At 45.9% G+C, this 11,266-nt stretch overlaps 6 protein-coding genes across 6 annotated transcripts; all 6 read right to left on the bottom strand.

Moving 5' to 3' along the window:
* Positions 1-2,066: 2,066 nt before the first annotated feature.
* Positions 2,067-2,578, bottom strand: F5147DRAFT_298179 (uncharacterized protein). Its single transcript, XM_041429095.1, has 3 exons — positions 2,566-2,578; positions 2,316-2,514; positions 2,067-2,266 (listed from the first exon to the last, which is right to left on the bottom strand). Exons 2-3 carry the CDS (start codon positions 2,459-2,461, stop codon positions 2,182-2,184), a joined length of 231 nt encoding a protein of 76 aa, XP_041284166.1. The 5' UTR covers positions 2,462-2,514; positions 2,566-2,578; the 3' UTR covers positions 2,067-2,181.
* F5147DRAFT_737625 (cytochrome P450) lies at positions 2,481-4,935 on the bottom strand (the record flags this gene model as incomplete). The annotated part of the gene is made up of 6 exons (XM_041439441.1): positions 4,790-4,935; positions 4,681-4,737; positions 4,603-4,627; positions 4,501-4,553; positions 2,566-2,620; positions 2,481-2,514 (listed from the first exon to the last, which is right to left on the bottom strand). The coding sequence occupies exons 1-6, from the start codon at positions 4,875-4,877 to the stop codon at positions 2,481-2,483; spliced, it is 312 nt and encodes a 103-aa protein (XP_041284165.1). The 5' UTR covers positions 4,878-4,935.
* Positions 4,908-5,454, bottom strand: F5147DRAFT_737621 (uncharacterized protein; the record flags this gene model as incomplete). The annotated part of the gene is made up of 5 exons (XM_041439440.1): positions 4,908-4,977; positions 5,025-5,026; positions 5,098-5,213; positions 5,268-5,380; positions 5,421-5,454. Coding segments are annotated over 3 exons (263 nt in total), but the record flags the coding sequence as incomplete, so codon positions are not given.
* A 2,567-nt stretch (positions 5,455-8,021) lies between these two features.
* On the bottom strand, positions 8,022-8,303 carry F5147DRAFT_522949 (uncharacterized protein; the record flags this gene model as incomplete). The annotated part of the gene is made up of 1 exon (XM_041429944.1): positions 8,022-8,303. A coding segment is annotated over one exon (282 nt), but the record flags the coding sequence as incomplete, so codon positions are not given.
* A 377-nt stretch (positions 8,304-8,680) lies between these two features.
* F5147DRAFT_784124 (uncharacterized protein) lies at positions 8,681-9,102 on the bottom strand (the record flags this gene model as incomplete). The annotated part of the gene is made up of 2 exons (XM_041442844.1): positions 8,681-8,977; positions 9,037-9,102. 2 exons carry the CDS (start codon positions 9,100-9,102, stop codon positions 8,681-8,683), a joined length of 363 nt encoding a protein of 120 aa, XP_041284162.1.
* A 478-nt stretch (positions 9,103-9,580) lies between these two features.
* On the bottom strand, positions 9,581-10,048 carry F5147DRAFT_591345 (uncharacterized protein; the record flags this gene model as incomplete). The annotated part of the gene is made up of 1 exon (XM_041432191.1): positions 9,581-10,048. One exon carries the CDS (start codon positions 10,046-10,048, stop codon positions 9,581-9,583), a length of 468 nt encoding a protein of 155 aa, XP_041284161.1.
* Positions 10,049-11,266: the final 1,218 nt, after the last annotated feature.

Below are 11,266 nucleotides of genomic sequence, written 5' to 3'. Positions count from 1 at the left end.
CGTCAAAATTTAAAGATAGGCCAGCATGCGTGCAACGACTGACCTCATCGATGCAACATCTAGGACAAAAAAACAATGCTTGGTCATAGCATCAGTCTGATTTTACTGTAAGATTGGATGTGTACAAAAATCGTCGTAGTGACTCCAATAGCGTGTATGGAGGTAGCACAACGTTTGATCATCTATCCACAAAGCAACGTAAAACAAATATTCGAATCCACAACACACGGGAAGTGTCAAACAATCAACAACGTTAACATGGTGGCGGGCATATATAAGTACAATGATGGAGTGTAGGAGATGCATAAAGTGAGGGTAGGAGACGCACAAAATTTGTTATCCATCTTGACCCTTCGTGTACTGAATAGACATACCACTTCATCGTAAGAACCAATTTAAAATCCACCATTTGGACTGCTTTTCAGTGACATCAGTGTGCGACGACGTCTCAGCTGCCAATGATGTGCTCTGCGTTGTTTCGTTTGATTGGGGCACGTCAGTATTGGGAGACCGAGAATCTGACTTAGGGCCCAGTGGGGTTGTCTTATTTCTCGCATGATAGTTCCTCTGCGTGAAAATGAGACAGTGGAAAGAACCTAATATGAAGAAGAAAAACACACAGGCTGCATAGCACACTGGTATTCTCTAGAATCTGCTGGATCTGACATTCGAACTGTCACTTGCTATTAGGCTTTATAGTAGCGTTGCAGAAAGTTTCTGTTCTATGGAAAGCCGGAACACCGTGCTCATTTGATCAGTGTTTTTGGTCACGTGTATTGCCTGATAAGGTAAATTAAAAGAGCTACACTGATCCCTGTGCTGGCATCCCAAATTTTCAGCCTACCTTATGCCGTGGCAAAAATCTTGCCATCGGGTGAGTAGCAAACTGCATCCAAGTACTGTAACGTTCATATAACATCCCACATTATGAATGTTCCACGGAAGAATCCGCTCACCACTCGCCTTCCGTCTGGACTCCAGCACAAAGAACTCAGTCTCCGGATGCCCCGTCCATTCTTTGATCACCTTGTCGATGTTCCACAACTTCACTGTACCATTCACACACCCGCTTGTTACGGTCTTACCATCCGGCGACAATGCTATGGCGTGCACTCCTCCATCTTGGGCCCCACATTCCTCCCCAACCTGCGTACCGCTTTCCAAGCTTGAGCCCCAGTAGAAACCGCCCCATGCATCAAATCCATTCGCCTAAGATGGACCATCAAGTCATTTTCTTTCGCCATTTCCGCAAGCTTTTCACTTTTCTTCTCGCACGAAATCAGTCCCTCCTGTATGGCTCGCTCAGCCTCGCGATTCATGGGATATTCGTTTCTTTATCTCGTTGCCTTTAGAGTTGACTCGACTGTCTCTCACAGTTCCCTGGTACGTCGCCCTTTCCTCCCAATCGCTCGGTCTCGCTGCAGGCTGCAAGTCGGTCTAATCATGTCGGTCTTCAGGTTGAGTAATTTCGCAATGCATGACTGAGGCCACATCCATTTCGAAATGGGCTCTCCGCCCTGCCGCTCCGGTGGAATCACGGAGTTCTGCGTCAGGGCTTTTCCTTCCATACGTCCGTATCCTAAACCAGTCGCTGTACCCGGTACCCAACGGACAGGCAGAGTCGACTGGCGGGTTGCCGATTGGTTAACATACTTACCCATGGTGTCGAATCTCCGGTAATCAGCACTTGGACAATGTGTGTATCTTATCGCTGTGTTCGTGCGCAACCTTGTGAGATCGATTCCTCTCCCGTAAGCATAGCATGTGGGTGCCTGGGCTGTCAATGGACGCCTCCAAGCTTCAACCCCAGGGTTCAACGTCCAGATGGGGCCCATGGGGTCTGCCCGTCAGTCTGGGTGATTATGACGCTCCAGAGCGAACTTTAATGAATTGCGCTGCAGTTGCATCCTTGAATGACTCAATATATGTACGCTGTAGTACGAGCACATGGATTACTATCCATCGATAGAGGTGGACCAGCGGGAAGGGCCTGTGAACCGATCAGTGGTATGCAGCTTGGTTGCGCCGGTTCAGGATATTTTGGAAACGGGTCTAGTTTAAGAAGTGTCAATTTATTTTCTTGTTCATCAAACACAAACAAAAGCAGAGACCGTAAAACCGTGTCATCCAGTACACTTTGCACCATATCATATGTCAGACCACCTCGAGTACAAACTAAGTCTACTTCGAATTCATCATAGCTCGGATGTGTGCTTCTCTCGTTGTGTTCACGACTTCAAACGAGCAGTGAAATGGTTCAGGGTGACTTCGGCAGAGTCAGTTGCAGGTTATTGAATGCATACTAGATCACTTACATGGCCAAGCCAGTGGTGTACTCCGGCTTCACATCAATCCTGTCTCCGTTTGAGTCTTTGGCATGATCGATGCGCAAGACGGCGAGTATGGTGGCAAATGTGGTCCACAGACCATTCTCTGCAAACCAATGACCTGCCAAAGGCATTTGTCATAACACTGCCAGATCAACCATGAGTTAGCCTACCAGGACAGATACGCCTGCAAGGGTCAATGAGTGATTGAAAATGATAGCAAGTGTGGAATATTTACCTGCCATGACCAAAGGCAAAATGGTTGACGAAAGGGCTCTTCAGCTTCCCGTCAACTGCATCAGCAAATTCACACATTTCTTGGCAGACCTTTTTTCGAAAATTAAAACTTATTTTTAACTTATTGACACTTATTCACCTTTATTCACTTGGCTGTTTGTTTTCACAAGTCAAAAAAGGAAGTGTATGACACACAAGTGCCGAAAAGTAGCATAAGATCAAAAAAGTCAGTTCAAGTATTCGAAACAGAAATAAGTACAGCAAGTAAATAAGTAGTTCAACTTGGTATGTAACCCGTGGCAGGTAGTAACTCGTGACCCATGTATTCATGTACTAGACATATGGGTGTAGGTACAATGTATATCAGTAGTAGCAACACAATAACGAGATCGACAGACTCACGAACTGTGAACAGCGGGAAATGACTTGGATCAGCGTGGCTTGAGCTCGAAGGGGGATCGACAGACCCATGAACTGCGAACGGCAGGAAACGACTTGGATCAGCATGGGTCTTGCTCGAAGGGGGATCGACAGACTCATGAACTGTGAACAGCAGGAAACGACTTAGATCAGCATGGGTCTTGCTCAAACGAGGATCAACACACTCACTTCCTGTGAGCGGTGGCAATGACTTGGATCAGCGTGGCTCGAACTCGAACAAGGAGGGTGCTGGAGGGCGCCAGGTATGGGTGCTGGAGGGTGCAGTTGGGCATGGTTGGATTGGGAGGATGCGAGAGATGTGCCGGGGGGTGTGTGGAGGGCTGCAGTTAGCAAAAATTGAAAGAACAATTGATAGATGCACGTACAGTACCCAAACCCAAACTATACAAACCAATTCCTTCAATCTGCATGAAGCTAAAGTCAGTATGACAAAGATGGGCGCATGCAGTTTCAGGATTTGTCAAAAATGAGCGCTGTGAACCATCACGCGTCACGTGTCATATTTGAACCACGTCAGTTTTTCACACGAAGTTCACTCTCAACGCTAACGTTCAACCTTGTCTGACTCTCAATCTAACTTCCATGCATCATCTCACATACCTCCATACCTCAGTGTCTGAAACTTCACTCTCATGGTCTCGCACCCTTTCGCACACCTCCCAGTAAGTTTTTTTATTTGTTTTTTTTTCCATTTTACTAAAAATGTCTGTGTCTGAAACTTCGCCCGTCCTTTCGCATGGCCTCCAAGTAAGTTTTTATTTATTTGTTGTATTTTCTTTTACTAATAATGTCTGCTTGCCTCAGCATCTGAAACTTCGCCCGTCCTTTCATGTACCTCCAAGTAAGTTTTTTTTCATTTTTTTAAATTTCCCTTGACTAATAATGTCCACTTGCCTCAGTGTCCAAACTTCGCCTGTCCTTTCGCATACCTCCAAGTAAGTTTTTTTCATTTGTTTTACTTCCTTTTATTAATAGCGTCTGCTTCATTGCAGTCTGCCGCTTGCCTCATGTGCCGTCTGCCTTGTATGCCGCCTTTCATTCCTCGCATCCCGCCTCTCACCCTCTTCAAAATTTGCTGCTGCTGGCTCCCCATTCTTTGAGTTCGTTTCTGCATCTAGTCGCCACTGCCACAAGTAGTTGTATTGTTTCCCCACTAGTACTTAGTAGTCCTATCATGTAATTATCCTTGAATGCAATATTTTGTCATTTTTGTCGAAACAAGTGTGAAATAAGTAGCCCCAACTTGCACTACTTGCAATGTGGGCTATTTTACAAATAAGTGCCAAAAAAGCCAACAAAAAGTTTGAAAAAAGTCGAAGTCAAGAGGAGGCATCTACTTTTTCGACTTAAATTGCCTTGTGGCAAGTTGATGGCAAGTTGGTGTCACCGTTCTGATGAATGACTTTTCCGCTCCTTTTTTGGAATTACCCGGCAGCAAGTTGCAAAAAAGGAAGTTCAAGCAATGTGTGAATTTACTGATGTGTTAAATGGCGACTAGGATCGAAGCGTGATGCATTGGGAAATATGTCCTCATCCCGAGACAGTGCCCTGAGCAATGCTCAGCTCAATCCATTGCATGCACTCCAGCCTGACATACCACTGATTAACCATTACCATCGCACCTGATTGAACTATAGATGAGTCGACGAAAACCTTGATTCGTACGACTTCGAACCTTTGGGTATGAAGTGCCCGTCGTAAACATCATCGTTTGATGTTGCATGTGGGATTCCTGTGCAAGGGGTCAGCCATGCAAACACAAAGCTATATCGCTACCAACCAACCCAGGGGGAAAGGAGGATACCATCTCAGGACCTCACGAAGAATGGCATCAAGGTAGGGCAGTGACGCCCTGTTATCAAGGCACGGCATGCTGTCATGCCTCACAGCTTGGTCAATTTCTGCACGAGCACGGGATTGGACGTCAGGATAGAGCATCATAGCCAGCAGGAATGTCTGCAATACGGATGCAATCTGTGAGACATCAAAGTAGGACTCAGAAATGTTTCAAGTAATTAAGTAGCGACTCACGGTTTCCATGCCACCTAAGATGGCGTATTCCAGTCAATAGATGAGCTCCGTTGGTGAAAACAAATTCCTACCAAAGTATCCCATCAATGCAACAGCCTTCATAATGTCTTTGTCAGTGTCGTCGTGAGCTTCACTGAGAAAGTCAGCAACTAATGAGCGCGAAGCAGTACCATCTGCCTTCATGCAAACAGATCAAGCGAAACTTTCATCCACAAGTCTGCGTGAACGTACTATCTGTGCCTTCACTTTGTTCAAGGGCTCGTTCAAAAGTTGTTGACATAATTTTCTACAACGTCCCATCAGGGCAAATGCTCCACCAAAGCACCAGAGTGGCAACTTTTCGACTGCCACCTCATGCTGAATGTTCAAGATGATGTCGTCGACAGAGGCACTCATGGAAAGGAAAGGCTGTGAACATGGCAGCCTTCTCAGGAGAGAGAATCTGTTTTGCAATATCAAGTATTTCGTGCACACGGGAAAGAAATGAGCCTTCATCAATGAGATGTCCATATGTCACGGTCATGATTAGGGATCCCGAGTATCTGTCACAAGGATTGATCGTCAACTGGACCATACGTCACAACGACATCCTTGGATTAGGTACAAACGCTTCAGTGTGTTGCTGCAGTGAGTCACTAGTGGCACCTAAGAGATTGATGACGAGTTCATTTGCATGGCGAGAGTATATCTCGTGGTACGAGATTGAAACTTTGGCCCTAAGGACTTGATGGAAGATCTTGCGATGTTGTCGTAAAGTCTCCCCATACGGAATAGTGCTGCCGAAGTTCGGTTCAGTCTGGTTCGGAGAGTGATTTTTCCGAACCTCGAACTTTACAAAAGTTCGGTTCATAGGGACAGCCCAAACCTCGAACCGAACTTCAGTGAACGGGTTTGGGGGGTCCAGTTCGAGTTCAGAACCGGTTCGAACCATGAACCAAATGAATATTGCAAAAAATTGACACATGACAAGTAATTATACTAAAGATCTACTGCTGCAAGTTCTGCATGAGCACGAGCTGAAATATGACCCTCACGATAAGCACTCTTAAGTAACTGCAGTGCCTCGAAGACCTCTGGGAGCAATGAGTTGCGACGTGCTGTACCAGTAATGCCTCTGCTCGAGAACGCGCACTCCGATGCAACTGCTGAGCCCTGAATTGCAAGGTAGTCTTTCGCGATCTTGGCCATTATCGGATATTGCAAAGAGTGACGCTATATTTAATTTTGTTAGCCTCTCATGCAAACAAACAAGTAAATAAATATAACACACCCCCCACCATGCAACTGGGTTCTCGACATCCTCCAGAGGAGCACAAAGGTAATTGGTGAGTTCTTGTCGTGGGTGTTGGTGTGCGGCGTCGGTAGTGAGGCATGATTTGATGGTGTTGCGCATCCAACTATGCCTGTATGAACCTTCATGCACCAATGCACGTGGTGCATTCTTTGTCACATCAGAAGCAACCGCTGGCATTGACTTTGAATATTTATCGAACTAAAAAAATGTTGTCAGTCAAACAAGTTCGCATAAGGGTAGATAAACACTTACTAGGTTTTCGAGGCAGGCCATCCCATCCTCGAAGTACTGTGTATCCCATTTGTCTTTCGCGTATGCTAGTTTGTAGTTAGGATCCAAAGCTATATAGTTTGAATCAGTAGATGCGGCTGATGAGTTTAAAAGAAAAAACTCACCGAGACAGACAAAGTACACGTCCGTGTCGTCAGTTTTACGATACCACTTGCGGATGTTTTAAGACCCAAGTGAATGGTGTTGGCAATACCAGTTGAACTTCGAAGCCTGGGCCATATTTTCCCAAGTCTCTTGAAGGAACTCGAGAATCGGAATAGTACGCCATACAGTGGGCTGACGAGCTGCCTGAGAAGCTCTGCTGAGCATTAGCAGGCTCCTATAATGTAGAAATTAGTTAGTATAAATGAACCAGAAAAAAGAGAGGCTCACCTGGAGTACGTCTCGCATGAGCTCCAACTTCGACCACTCGTGACCTGAGAGCTTGAAGTCTGAATAGGATTTACCATGCAGTTTCGGAACCTCGTCACTGTCATCTGCAAGTTGAATGAACCTATTGACGCCCTAAAAAAATCAATGTCAGTTAGTGTGGAAGATACCGAGACAGTGTGACTTACCTTTCGTAAGCGCAGCGTTCGCTCCAACATGTTGAATAGGGAGGCCCAGCGAGTCCGAATCCACTTGAGAAGCTCGAGGGTAGGGACTGCCTGCCTCACCACAACATTTGTGGAAGAAGACACGAGCTTGGGGTGACTTGCGAATCTAATAGATTACATTAGCTAAAAGTACTGAGAAAAGTTTTAAAAAAGCTTACCTGTGTGATGAGTGCAAGTGCTTTGCCAACAGTATCCGCTATGTCGTAGTTGTCATTGTGCTCTTCGTCAGCGTCGTTACCTGTAGGGCCAACCGCTTCGACAAAATGCTTTGCCGCTAAATGAAGGGCATGCTCCATACAACTAGACAGACATAAGTATCTATAAATCTGAAACAACGAATACTTACCGCACATGATGCTGATCGGCATTCCATTGTTCACTGGATGGATCAATCTCATCTGCGACTACTTGGATAGCAGTATCGTTATTTGTGGCATTGTCCGCAGTGAACCAACCAAGCTAAATTTCGTCTCGTGAGGTGTGATCTAAAACAAGGAAGAAAAACGCACCTTTTTTCGAACACCATACTCATCAATAACCTCCATTAAAATGCGCCCAATGTTGGCACCACTATGATTTCCTTCGATATACCTGAAAGCAAGCTGATCGGACTTCAGCTCCCACTCTTGGGGCTTGTCAGCGGGAGCATCAATATAATGAGCTGTGACTGATAAGACAGGGTCGCCTATGAGAGATGTCCAGGAGTCAAACATCATCAATATTTTGCTGTCAATGTGCGCGAGCTTGTCCTTGATTGTCTCGACAGCGAGTCTGGCTCTTTCGAGGATCTCCTCGCGGGTTTTCAGTATGGTGAGGAATGGCACCATCAGAAAGATTGGGGTGAAGATACTGCAAGAGGCGACGGAAAGGCCCTTTGTCGACGAGCTGGATGGCTTCATCCTCGGAGACGATGAGCTCAACTATGTAGTCCATCAAGCCCGCCTTCGTGAACTGAGGAATTTTGGGGGCAAGTGACTCGTCCAATGTTTTCTGGTGCTCGCTGGAGTTTCGGACACTTGCAGGAATAGCACGTTCATTCAGTGCGATATCTTGTGCCTCACATTGGCTCTTGTAGACCGGGAAATGACACTTCGGATTCCTGTTATATTGTTGGGTTAGTTGGCATTAAGTTTGCAGGTAGTGAGGATACTCACCTTGAAATGTGTGTACGGCGCGTAGAAATACTACCTTTGAAAAACGATTGATGAGCTGGCAGCCCTGCATCCCTAAGGTACATGTCAGTATCCTACAAGGCAGATCTTACGGTGCAGAAATTTACGTACTTGCAAATATTGCACCACCAGCCATCCTCAGGTGTCCCAGTGTCTGGGTTGAGACGCCCTTTCTCTTCTGTGAAAATGGTCCGGAGATCGGCTGTGCGATCTGTCCTCCTGGATGTTTGGCGGGCCTGACAATGTTGATTAGAAATGTGTCCGTAGATTATAATTAAGAAAAAAATGTACCTAGTGGTCTGCATCTCCAAGTGACTTGGTCTTCTGGTATGCTTCCTCGGTGTCGTCGGCTTCTTCAGCTTCATTATCGAGATTGTTAGTGTACTCTGAATCATCAGTGGATGAGTCATCTCCATTGGCAATGGGAGGGATGAGGTTGTCGTCTAAGTCATCTTCCTCAGGAGCCGCTCGTATGGCAACTTTTTTGATGGGTGCATCATCTGCACTCAATAATGCCCGTTTGCGTGGGCGCATGCCTGAAGACAACTCAGGTGAAGCGTTATCAGCTGCTCGAAGATGAGCAGAGGGCTTGAAAGGGCGAGAAGAGCGTCAAGTACCACCTTTGATAGACGCCAGCTGCCTTCCACCTTGCGTAAGGACAGCGAGTGAGTCTTTGGCAGGAGGAGGAGTAATTGGCGTGTCATCATCCGCATTGTTGAACCATTAAATTTCGGAGGCATCCTTCAATGCCCCATCAGCACCAACAGCACAGTTGGTCATTTTGCGAGAGAAGAGAAAGGTACTCACCTCAGATGTGCTATTGGTGATCCCTTTATTTGGACCTTGAAGGCCCGTGCACCTACAATGTAAGGCAACAATGAATATCTCCTAAAAATTGAACATATTAGCAGTTGAGATGGGCGTTGCGATACTGTATATTAGCCATTGACAGATTGAGAATGTCAAAATAAGAAAAATTGGACGGGAAATTAGAGAATAAGCAAGATGGGGAACATACATACCAGTGACATTGCAGGACCGATCCCACTGCGATGAAGGTCAACAACAAGGATCAATTGTGGGGGAAGGGAGCACTGAGTGGGACAATGTGTGCAACACTTGAACCAAGCGTGTGGTTTCCACGTGTTTGATGTACCGACTATGTGGTAACCAACCAAACCTGATGTTACCTTATTGGTTCGGACCAGTCTGAACCCGTTCACAATTTGTCAGTACTGATCGAACCGTGAACCTGACCAGAAGTCCAGTCCAAGGTCTCCAATGGACCTTGGACCGAACTTCTGGTCCGGTCCAGGGAAGTCCAGGTTCGAACCATGGTTCTGGACCGAACCGCGGCAGCACTAATACGGAAGCATCACAGAATTGAAAGCCAGTCCAGCTCTGTATCGTCAGTGGATGAAGAACAAATTGAATGAAGACCGACAATACATACAATTCGTTGGTGCAAAGAACAGGACGGGTAGAGTAATTCACAGAACACTTTTCCAGCAACTCCTGGGCGATGGTTTCAGAGTTTATGATGATCATGTCGATCCCAAGTATATGGGAGTGGATGATTTTTCCTATGATCAGATATAAAATTAAATCCAGGAACTTGACAAAAAGCCTCAAGAAGCCATTAGCCCCACTCAATTCCATTTTATTTTTCTCATTTTATTTTTTAGTGAGTGAGTGTAGATTGCCGTGGGGAACAAAAAATAAAATGATATATTGGACTGCAGGTATGTTGTTCGGCGCTCATCATTGCGGAGTTTCAACAATGCGAGCGCGGGAATGCTACTTGTCTCCAGTACCTACAATCATCAATGTATCACACGTCTACAAGGTCTCGGACACAAGCCCCTAAAGCACCATCAGTCTACAGCTAAACAACTTGAGTTCCTGGCCATTGCACAACTGGCTGCAGCAGAAGACAACGACAACGAACTTCTCGGCCTTGCACTGGCAGCACTGGCCTGTAGCGCATCATAATCTGTGTTCGGAGGAGGCTGCACATGTTCATGAAGCATGGGCACTTGCTCAAACACATCCAGCACTCCTGGGTATGTGTTCCTTCAGGCTGCGTCGTTCAATGTGCCGCCTCAGCATATTCTAATCTCAGTGCGCACCGCTGTACTTCAGAAATAAAATAAAATGGTCGACCTCAATTAGAACTCATTTTATTTCTCACCATCTGTCACTTGTATATCACTTGCAAAAAATAAAATGGGAAAAATACAATGGAATTGAGTGGGGCTATTGGTCTGCTGCTACCAACCGTATGTCTTTCCCCACGCAGTATATGTGAGCCAAGGACGTTTAGTATCCAATTGCAGTGCGTTACCCAAAAATGGTGAGGGACGAGGACCAGGTAGCAGAGGGAAAGGGTAGACACGTCTGCGAGTCAGACGCAAAGCAACAAGCAGGGCAACAATGCACGATATCCCTAGAGTGAGGAGCATGGGAAGGGATTGTAGTCGAGCGCAAGGCATGCTGCAAGTTAGTTCATCTTATCATATTTGGAGCTTGCTTCTTCGTGTGGAAAAAGTTCAACAATTGAGTGACACCATTGGTTACGATAGCTAGTAAATACATCACGTACCCTCACGTAGCTTAAGCTCAAGAGGAGGACATGCGCAGCTTCAGTTGATCTCTGACTTGAGAATTAACTTTGCCTGCTGATCGAGGAGTCGCATAACAATGCGAGCTGTACCAATGACGCCTGCATGTAAAGGGCCATGTTGAAATAGTAACACTACGTGCAAGAATCAACAAGATGTCCATACTCACCGGCACCTCTAGCAAAAATGATATCAAACTCTGATAAGAACGGATAAGACTGCATCATCTATTAATATCAGCGTTGCAGCAAGTCGC

Source organism: Suillus discolor, assembly GCF_016758755.1.
Source record: "Suillus discolor strain FC423 chromosome Unknown F5147scaffold_496, whole genome shotgun sequence".
Classification (NCBI taxonomy): domain Eukaryota; kingdom Fungi; phylum Basidiomycota; class Agaricomycetes; order Boletales; family Suillaceae; genus Suillus; species Suillus discolor.
This window is presented reverse-complemented; position numbering and strand designations above follow the sequence as displayed.

What these genes read in the sequence shown, in the direction of transcription:
- F5147DRAFT_298179 (XM_041429095.1), bottom strand. Translation starts at nt 2,461, where the DNA reads ATGCCTTTGGCAGGTCATTGGTTTGCAGAGAATGGTCTGTGGACCACA. An exon ending in TACACCACTGGCTTGGCCAT is followed by an intron (nt 2,267 to 2,315) that starts GTAAGTGATCTA and finishes ACTCTGCCGAAG; the next exon opens with TCACCCTGAACCATTTCACT.